This window comes from Xyrauchen texanus, chromosome 36 (assembly GCF_025860055.1).
Source record: "Xyrauchen texanus isolate HMW12.3.18 chromosome 36, RBS_HiC_50CHRs, whole genome shotgun sequence".
In the NCBI taxonomy this organism is placed as follows: domain Eukaryota; kingdom Metazoa; phylum Chordata; class Actinopteri; order Cypriniformes; family Catostomidae; genus Xyrauchen; species Xyrauchen texanus.
Window position 1 is genome coordinate 28,900,644 of NC_068311.1, and position 10,912 is coordinate 28,911,555.

At 38.8% G+C, this 10,912-nt stretch overlaps 1 protein-coding gene across 1 annotated transcript in view; it reads left to right on the forward strand.

Annotated features, from left to right (window-relative positions):
* LOC127630056 (LHFPL tetraspan subfamily member 6 protein-like) overlaps nt 1–4,632 on the forward strand; it is a 129,575-nt gene extending 124,943 nt beyond the window's left edge. The window contains exon 4 of the mRNA XM_052107462.1: nt 3,389–4,632. Coding sequence (XP_051963422.1) covers nt 3,389–3,507 — 119 coding nt within the window. The 3' untranslated portion in view covers nt 3,508–4,632. The remainder of the gene's footprint in view (nt 1–3,388) is intronic.
* The last annotated feature ends 6,280 nt before the right edge of the window (nt 4,633–10,912 follow it).

Genomic DNA, 10,912 nt, shown 5'->3' on the forward strand with positions numbered 1-10,912 from the left:
GTTCGGCCAGTGTGGCGCTATCAGTAGGAGGCAAGACCCTTGCTGGCGAACCTTGGCCAAGACTCCCGGGAGCAGAGAAACTAGGGAAAGAAACGCATACAGATGCATTCCAGGTCATGTATGTGTCATTACGTCCAGACGCAAGGGGGCTGGGTGACTCAGGGAGAAGTAGAGGAGACATTGCGCTGTTCATAGAGGTGAAGAGGTCCTCTTCTGCCCTGTACAATCTCACCCAAACTTGCTCCAAGTGGAAGGAGCACTAGCATTTAAAATATTCTCGATAACCTCAGGAGAAAGCTCTTTGTCCCTCAGTTGGTACCCTTCAGGGGCCAAGCATGAAAGGTTCCACAATTCGGGCCAGGGATGAAATATTGTCCCCTGTGCCTGAGAAAGAAGATCCTTCCTGTTCGGAATCGCCCAAGGCGAGCCGTCAAGGAAAGATATTAACTCCAAGAACCATACCCTGTTCGGCCAGTGCGGCACTATCAGTAAGAGGGAAGACCCTTGCTGGTGAACTCTGGCCAACTACTACCTTAGGGTGGAGTTTTCACTCCCCCGTTGGTATTTTCTGTCTGGACATAGGGCATCCAGGGATATAAACTGCCCTGAGTGACAGGGGCTGCCCTGGGCCCCAAGGAGAATCCTATTTGTCAGAAATACAGCTGACAAGAACGTGGATCTCCCTGATGGTTTATGTAAGAGGCTACCGCTGTATTGCCCACCCGCACCAAGACATGGCAGCCTCAGGAGGAAGTATTTCAGGGCCAGAAATACAGCCATCAAATCGAGACAGTGACTGTGACAACCGAGCTGACGACCCTCCTATCCCCTTAAGCTGGATGACCACTTAAGGCCGCTACCCAGCCCGTCAGGGAGGCGTCTGTCGTTAGCAGCCTGCGACAACAAGACGCACCTAGAGTGGGACCCAAGGTAGAAAACTGGGGTCTGAACCACATAGAAAGGGAACAAATCCCGAGGCGCTTAACCCTTATTAGCCTAGGGAGTTTGGCCCTTGGAAGAAATCCCCTGGCTTTGAGCCACAACAAAAACGGTCTCATGTGCAGAAGGTCCAGAGGGATCACCACGGACGCTGTCGCCCTGAGACCTAGTAGAACCTTGACCTAGCCTGACTTTGCTCAGGGTATACTGAATGGACGTGATTCTAGTGGGAGACAGTTGTGCCCGACATGACTGATCCGGTTTCACGGAAGTGGCGAACACGCCATTGAAACGCGGACGATGGCGAGAGAATTGAATTCTGTAGCCTCTTTCTACTGTTCTTAGAGCCCACATAGAAATACCGGGCAGAAGTTTCCATGCTGCCAGGTTTTCTAGAATGGATACTAATTTCGAAACTTCCTGTTGAGGGGATGTCGGGTGTTCCGCGTCCTGGAATAAGGCAGGACACAGCGGTACACACAACTTTTAGTTGGAAGCCTCTGCCTCCCGAAACACCAGAGGAGGCGGGAAAGGAGAGGATTCGCGAAGTGGATGGTACACGCACCCCGTCCCGAGGGGAGCTACCCCACCGGGTTGAGCGCAAGACCCTTAGGGTTTTTTTCCTTTTTGAAATAACCACCCTGATGTCTTGCTTTGGAGGTTGTCGGGGGCGACGAGCCTGTCCCCAGTCGTTACGAGGGGTAGCTCGCCACGCTCTGATTTTGAGCCTCCCTTCTAGCAGGACTGGGGTGGGACTGGGTGGCCGACAGCCTGACCCTGAGTGCATCAAGGAAATAATTGCCCGAAAGCTTCCTCATGGCTTTTTGCCTCCTGGAACCTGGAGATAACTGTAGTCATGGCATCTCCGAAAAGTCCAGAATGTGAAACGGGGGCATCAGGGAGGAAAGTCATTGTCCTTTGTCCTTGATGCCCGATAGGTTGAGCCACAGGTGTCTTCCCATGCTGACCAAAGCAGACATAGACCGGCCAACAGCACGGGCTGTCTGTTTGGTCGCGCGTAGAGATAGGTCCGTGGCTCGACGAATCTCAGAAAAGGCTTGCTTATCGAGCGCAGTACCTGCACTCAGGTCCTCCAGCAGAGCAGCACCGGCCTGACCCGCTGCTTGATAAGCCCTCCCCACTAGCATAGAGGTAGTCCTGCATGGCTTTGTGTGGATTGTGGGTCTCTTAGTGATGATGTCGAGCCAGGCGAGAGATAACCCACAAGTGTCTCTTCTACCGGCGGCATCAAAGAATAGCCCCGTATCTCAGCACCTACGATAGTCGAACATCGAGGGCATGAAGACACAGGAAGAAAAAGATTCCTCCATGAACGAAAAAGACTCGTCATGGAGGTCATCAAAGAAATGAAGGGACTAATATAGCGTTCCTTTCCTCTTTTTTTTTTTTTTGGCCACCAGACAGAAATCTGTCCTTATAATTTCGTCGTTTTGGGTGGGGGGCGGGACTCTTATTCGCATGGCCAGTCTAACTGTAGCTTGGCCACAGCCCGAGTAACCACCTCAAGTAATTTCTCAACTTTATTAATGTGGAATGTAGAGAGGTTCAGCGCACCCCTCGTGAAATGACGAGAAGCCGAGGTGCGCTTCAGGCTCACGAGAAGGATCAGCTGGATCTGGGGAGAGAGCGAGCGAAAGGGGCGGACCCGTCTCTCGCTTCCCAGCCAGATACATGCGAGAGAAACACGATGAAAGAGTGGGCGCTGACTCCCGGAAGTAAGCGAGGTGAGCGCAAAGCATTTCGCCCGAAAGCAGAACGAAATGCCTGCACCCGCCCCGCCCCAACGTGAGAGCAGCATGCTCTTCCCCCAAACAAACAAAACAAAACTGATGCGTGTCCATCTCAGTCATGGAGCGGAGACAGGGAAACACGCATCGTTTGCCTTGATTTTCAGTAATTTTTTCTTAAAACGATATATATATATATATATATATATATATATATATATATATATATATATATAAAAATTTTTTTCAGAGAAAACAGAAAGGAGAAAAGTTTTACTGCACAAACAGAATCTTACTCCTCACAGAGGAAAGAATGTTTGACAGTATCTGATAGCACACAGCACAGAATGGCTCTGAAGACGAAATGTGTGATGATGCACCGGTGACGCATCTATTTATAGCCACTGCGCCAGGTGCGTCCAATGATTACATCGGCAGAAGCTATAAATTCCAGTCAATGTTCACTGACGTGTTGCATACATATTCACAGCTGGTCACAATGAGACGTGTTCCCAAAGCGCTTAGCAAAGCGCAACATCATAGTGAAGCTTTTGTAAAGGGAACTCCTGATTTACATGTCTCAGTAAAGTACATATGAGCACATATGACCTGTTAATGTTCTTAAGTTTAAGACTCTCATGAGATCATTCATTGTTCATGTACTGATGTCAGCTCTCTCTGTCTCTTGGTCTCATCCTCAGGCTCTTGCCAGATCGGATGGGCGTATTACTGCACCGGGGCAGGCGCCGCCTCCGCCTTGTTGCTGTGCACTTGGCTTGCATGTTTTGCTGGCAAGAAACAAAAGCAATATCCATACTAGCAGATCCATAGAAGGACGGAAGCCTGAGAAACAGTGGCGATCACCGCTGCTGCCCAAGGCATGATAGTTTTCCTACTTTAATCCAACTCCAATTCCAGTTCTCAAGCACTCTTTAGTCATAAAGACTTGTACTGCTCATACAGACATTTGTGTAACAAACATGAGCATGAACTACTCAAGAGACTTGACTATTGACAGTACTTCCTGTGATCTCATGTGAACCCAGAGACTGTTTAATCCAAAAGGACCAATTATTGATTTTTTTATAACCACTGTTGTGACTTTTACAAGTGTGCTTATTTCTTTTTTCTCTTGAATTGGTATTGTAAAAATGAGCTCTGGTTCAGTTATAAGAAACATAACAGTTTACTTGAATCTGTATAATGCATTATAAAGGTATTCTTAAATACATATGTATATAAGTTGTATGTTCTTTAAAGACGTCTTTATAGTGCATTAAACTCTTTAAAGGTGAAACCATGAAAAGTTAAGTATTATATTGTATTATGTATTAACTATTGTTACAATTACTGTATTTATATTAAAGATAACGCATTGCTGTGTGTATTATAAATGATGCATTATATGCATTATAATCAGTGTTGGGTGTATACAATTAAGAAGTGATTAGTCAAAAAAGTAATGTAACACATTACAATTAAAATTATTGTAATGAGATTTCCAAGTTTTAAAGTAGTACTTATAATAAATTTCAAATATGAATTCATATGTATGACTGTTAGCATTTTGAATGAGCGGAAAACCAAAAACTTTTCTATGAAAAGTGTTTTAGAAAGAAATGTGATTGTATGTGGTTATTTCTTTAGAGAATAATTAATAATTTGTTGTGGATTACTTATTTTGAGTAACTTACCAAACACTGATTATAATGCTATATATATATATATATATTTCAAGTAAAGTGTTATGATATGTTCATTACTATTGTGAAGTGTTTATATTTATATACAGTGTGAAATGCAATAATATTCTTGGTTAATATCTCTATATTGACGCTTTGTTTTAAAGCTTGATACTTTTTATATAAATGTATGTTAGACATAGAGAGTACAATATATGTTCTGATGAAATATGCTTTTGGCTTATTGACATATTGTGTTACAAAGCAACAAAGAGAAATCCTGAATTATTTGATTTATCTTGTGTTTTTAAATAAAATATGTTTATCAACACTATGCTTTATGTTCATTTGGGCTGTTATAGCAGATTATAATAGAGCGCAACAGTCCCAACCAACTTTTTTTTGTGTGTTTTTCCCATTTTTTCCATATGGATTCCTTAAATTCTTTCATAAAAGAGTTCTAAGCCATGAACTAAACCAACCTGCTCTGAGAGGAATCACAACATTACAAACTTTGATATAAAACAAAACAAGGATTTGAAAATTTTACAAAAAGATGAAGGTACAAGGTACCTTTAATGATGGAAGGAACTACAATCGCAAGAAGCATTTTGAATGACGTAATCAAATTAAAAACTATGAAAAAATATAAAACTATGAATAAGTATAGAACCTTGCGAAATATTCAGATTTATACAAATATATAAGTAGTGTGAGGTTGTAGGGAGCCTGACTCGATTCTCAGTGCATCATTGAAGTCACTAGTGGTCGCTACAGAGCTTTTTTGCCGTGCTATGTTTGCCGCAACTCTCTGATTGGTGGATCATTCTCTTCAGGATCATGGGTAATGTAGTTCTTCATCAGGAATTCTGCTATTAAACAGGTTTTTTTTTTTAAATGCAGTTGAAATGACATCCATTGATGTCTTCAAGAGATGATTAACTATCCATTAACAATGTCAGCACCTACAGAAGGTCTGTCTTTAAGGTTTAAAGTTATCAATGCAACTCAGTTCATCTATGGAGAAAATAAATGGGATTTTAACTTGTGTTCTGTTGTGTTCAGTTGCAATACCTTTTGCACATTAGGATTTTCATCAATAGAATTTCCTAACATAAACATTTCATAATATCAGATGTCCTAAAAAGGGAAAGTGAAGTGTGTAATTTTTTTCTGACACTAGTGGTACCAAATTTTATTTAAAAAATAATGAGGCTGTGTTGCAATTTGCATATTTCTACTGTACATTAAAAGTATATACTTCACTAGTGATGGTGAAAGTACATTCTTGTCCCACAGTATGCCAGAGGGACAAACTACAATGTCATAAAATTGCTTATTGGTAACACAGACCCACTTGCCGAATACTTTGTGTTGAACACACTCTCACTGCGATATCGTAAGGATTCATATGACTTTTCTAAATTTGGCTAATTCGTATGATATCGTACGACTTTCACTACAGCCAATGACATCGTTTCCATCTAATACGTGACAATTTCTTGCTTCTATCACACACAACAGCTTCCTATCATGTTTACACACTCTACTTAGGCTTAGATAAGGGGTTTGGATCAGGGCATAATATTAATAAGCATGTCCTTAACACCTTGTGCACTGAGCTCGTGCTTACTTCCGCATTAGACATCCAGTCATTACATTAAGACATACGAATAAAATAAAATCGTATGAAATCATACAAAATAGCAACTCTTAAAATATGTACACATTTTCAATAGATCGGGTTGTGTTTGTATGTAAGAATAAGCATCTAGCTAAATTGAACATCTATGCTGCTAAACTTTTAGCTTCACCAAAACTGTCCTGGCTGCTTCAACCTCACATTCTTCACTCATCATTCACAAACTCATCCTCAGTCATAGGGTTATGGGTAATTTAACTTCATTATGTGCATGTTTTTTAAACAGAAGTAGTTCCTGTGTATGTTTGATAAAGACATTCCTACAGGCCCAATGTATTACCAATTGCAATCACAAGGTCTTTATGATACTGAGAAACATAAATTCAGTCAAGCTTGTCTAAACTTTTGACTGGTGAAGTAAATCTATACTACAGATTAAAATTACCCACTTACATTTAATTAGTCCACAAATGTGGCTGCATTAGATCTTTTGAGGATCTGGCTGGCACTTTGAACTTGAAGTGTAGCTCATTTCATGTCTAGTCATTAGGGTTAAAACGATTCTTCAGACAGAATCATAACTTTGCTCTGTTTAGACCAGAGGCACCTTTGGCATACTAAAGTTAACATGAAATGGCATTCACTTCAGTAATGTGATAAGTGAATAATTACATTCAAAACAAACAAAATAACTGATTGGATATCAGAAAGGCGCCAGACCTGCATGCGAGTTTGCAATGGATTGTGAAGGACTATGTTCCTCCTGAAACACACTAACACCCACTATTGAATTGGCTTTTTGACTGGAACATATAAGTTAAAGGTCAAGTTTACCCTCAAGTGCATCTTAATGAATCCCAATGGTAATACCTCTTTTTAGGGTTAACCCAACCAACCCTAAACCTAACACAATATTTGTTACATTAATGTCAACCAAAATTACATGTCTGCATTAATCAAAGACCTTATTCACAATAGGTCCATATTTGATTTAATTTTTTTTTTTGTCCAAATTTGTTTGTAAATTATTTTATTTATTTATTTTATTTTTCATCAGTGGAATGATCAAAAACACTTTAAACAGCAGTACAAGAGAGTATATGAGAGTGGTGGTGGTGTAGTGGGCTAAAGTACATAACTGGTAATCAGAAGGTCTCAAACAAAACGGCGCTGCTGTTTCAAGATCTTTGAAATTATAGGTTTGTTTACCATTTATTAAGTTGTGTTTAAGTTTATGAAAATACATTAAAAACAGTAATTATAACTAATTAGTATTGGTTTCATTAAGTTGTTCCTAATAAATTGCTAAAATCTTGTATTAAACCCTAACCTAACCTTGACCTTTCAAGGTGGCATTTTAACCCTTGGTTACTGTTCATCACAGGCCGACACCTTTACTGTTCCAGGTCAAATTTGACCCACTTATGGTAATCATATACTGAATACGTTTTTTATAAAGGAAATTAATTTCAATAAATTCATGACATTAAACTTGCATTTCATCTTGAATTTAATGGTATTTAGACTTTTTATGAAGGGTCAGTTCTTGTGATAATGCTACATTATGCTTATAGACAAACCTGAGATATTATAAAGAGAAGACATAAAGCATTTTGTTTCCTGTTATTTATTTCAGACATGAACATCCAATAACTCAGTGTAAATTAATAAAAACGTAAATAAAGCAAACACAATAAACAGATATGATAATGCAATTTGTGTACAAATAGAAGGCTTTACAGAGGCAACTTGCAAACATCAAAATTCAAAAGTGATGTGAACGGCAATAACGTGGGGTCAGATTCTGACTTTGGTCTGCATGTGCGTGAGTGTGTGTTTGTGTACGCGTGTGTGTGTTCATTCTGCATTGTAGAATTGCTAAAGTCTAACCCAATCATTTCTGAGTGGGTGTTTGCTTCATTGTGGCTGATTTATTGATTTTATTTGATAATTTTTTTTAAATGCTCCATGTTATAGTCTCACCCATTCATTTCCTATGGCGGGACCAGGAACAGTAAGAGTGTCTCTTCTTTTTTTTGCAACTAATTCATCAAATCAAATCAAGTTTTTTTCTCTTTTTTTTTGGTGTGTGTGTTCAGATGGCAAGTGAAGTAAAAGTCCCCTGAAGGAAACATTTACATTTTTAAAAAGAAAAGTCAAATCGGTCGAAAATTACCCAGACAGTTTACTGAACTACATTAAGACAGTAATTATGACCAATTTTGATTGGTTTTCCTAAATTGTTAATGAAGAACTGCTAAAATCTTATACAGTTTAACTTACACTAGTTATTCATTTATTTGACATTTATTAGGTGATTACAGTATTTGCAGTTACATTTTGACATTTGTTAGGTGATTACAGTATTTGCAGTTACATTTTGACATTTGTTAGGTGATTACAGTATTTGCAGTTACATTTTGACATTTGTTAGGTGATTACAGTATTTGCAGTTAACTTAATTCATAGTAACTGAAACATATGCAAAACAAACCCATAACTTGAGTGGGTAAAATGTTCACTTTAGAACAGGGGGTCCCGTTTTCTTTAATAGAAGATTGTATTAATGCATTAGTAACAGATTTGTACAGTCAATACTAATCAGCCTTAAATATTGTTTAGTATACTTGATATATGATATACTGATAATATCTGAAATTGATCATTAATCGCATTACTTTCCACACAAAATATAAGACATATAATAAGTTGTAAGTTATGACTAAGATAGCCTTACTCTACATTCAGATGTGTATTTACTACGGTCTTATTAATGCTTCGCTAGTGCATTATTGTGGACCCTTAAAATAAAGTGTTACCAATTTTGATGACCGATTATGAAGACAATTTTTTTATTCTTTGGTATAACATGCACTGTTGTATTGGACCCAGAAAGACCAGGAACGCGTATTAAGAAAGCGGTTTTGATGCTTCAGATGTGGTAAAGCAGGGTAATGTTCATCATACTGTATGATGTATTTATTAATAATATTGTGAGCTGACTCCATCATTAGTGGGATATAAAGCTGCTTCTGTGATCTGTTTCAATAATAAAAATACCCATAATACTGAGGAAACCTCTCTCTCTCGCTCTCTCTCTCTCTTCTAGGTCCTAAGTGTCTTTTGGTCCTAAGTGTCTCTCAAGTCTGTGTAAGATCTTTTTCTCACACTGATATTGCTTGGGATGTTTGAGGTGCGCAGCAAGACACATTGGGGTCAAGTGAACAGAGCGTCTCTCTCCTCCATTATCTCAGCTTGACATCTCACCGCTGGCAGTTACAGATGATACCGCTTAAAGAGTGTTTCATATTGTTACAGCCATTATATGCAACAGATTCACTCAGCATGAACACTGTACAATGACATGTGAAAACGTTATTATTGAAACTAATATACTGATAAAATCACATTCAGAATTCACATAGATTTTTACATTTAAGAAACTGGGATTGCTGCTTGCCTATGCAAAAATAGCTGCCAAAATGCTAGGGTGTTCTGGGTGGTTGCTAGCGTTTGGCCTGTGTGGTTGGTAGGGTGTACCTAGTATTTTTTTGGTGCATTTCTATGTGGTTACTAGGGTGTTCTGACTGGTTGCTAGGTGGTTGCTTACTGGCCCGAGTCAAAAAGCGAACCCCTAGGTCTCTATGATATTCAGGTATGTAAATGTTGCAGGTCCCGGCACCGGAGACCCAGCTGACAGATTACTGTTATCTGTAAAACAGGATTCAATGTAAAGAATGACAGAGTCGCATCTGCTCTTTCTCAGCCCCTCTGCAGATATCTTTATTTTATGCACAATAAGTCAATTAAGCACAACAGTTGCTTTTAAAACATTAATTCACATTCTTTTGTCTGTCTCATTACATCACTTTTGACACCAACATCAAAATAAATCACTTTTTGTCTCATTTCGTCACTTTACCATCTTTAGTTAACATTTAACATGTATATATATTATTGTTTTTATAATTAGTAATACCAATATTCATTAGCACAATGAAATTAAGTATGAACTTAATTCATATGAACTCTGAAAATGTGTATTCCCAAAAGGCACTTGCTCCTTAAAGCCATTGTGAAACAATTCACTTTTTTTCTACGTTTCTATCAGTGCCCGATCACGTGGCTGGCAAGCGCGCCAAACGCGATCACAGAGTGAGCTTCAAAGATACACTAACTCGACATATTAACTAATTAACAGGAGCAAACAAACTTTTCATGACACACAAACTATTAATACAACAGTATAGCTAAATATAATGACCACTGGAGTGAACTAATCTCATTTTCCTCATGTTATAGTGAGCATACATCAAGACTAACAAAACGTCATCAACTAAAACACATTTAACACTTTACACTCACTAAACAGTAATAATAGTGCAATCGCTGAGGTATAGGTACATAATACTCTTTTCAGAGCCGGATTATCCATAAGGGCACTTGGGCCAGTCCCCAGGGGCACCAACCATTCACAACCACTAGGGGGGCACCACATGACACAAGCTTTAAAAATATTTTTCGTAAATTGTTATATTATTAACTTGAAATTCTTGAAAGACCATACATAACTTGTTTATGAACACTAATTTAACAATAATAATAATAATAATAAATTATAAATAAATGAAGATTACATGACCACTATCACTCCCCCCCTCCCCAATCTGTCAGAGTTGAGTTGGTCCACAACAAATACGCACAAATGTGTCATTTTTTAACGGCTACAGAAAATGAATCAAAATCCAAAATGGACAGACGGCAATTGAGTGGTTTCAAAAAGAAGATTAAAGAAAGAGAAGGACGCTAGACGTTTAGCTACAATAAAAAATGTTCCAGGGATCGACAATTTTTTTGTTAGATCACTAGTTTTTTGGGAGAACACTGGAATTGCAGACACC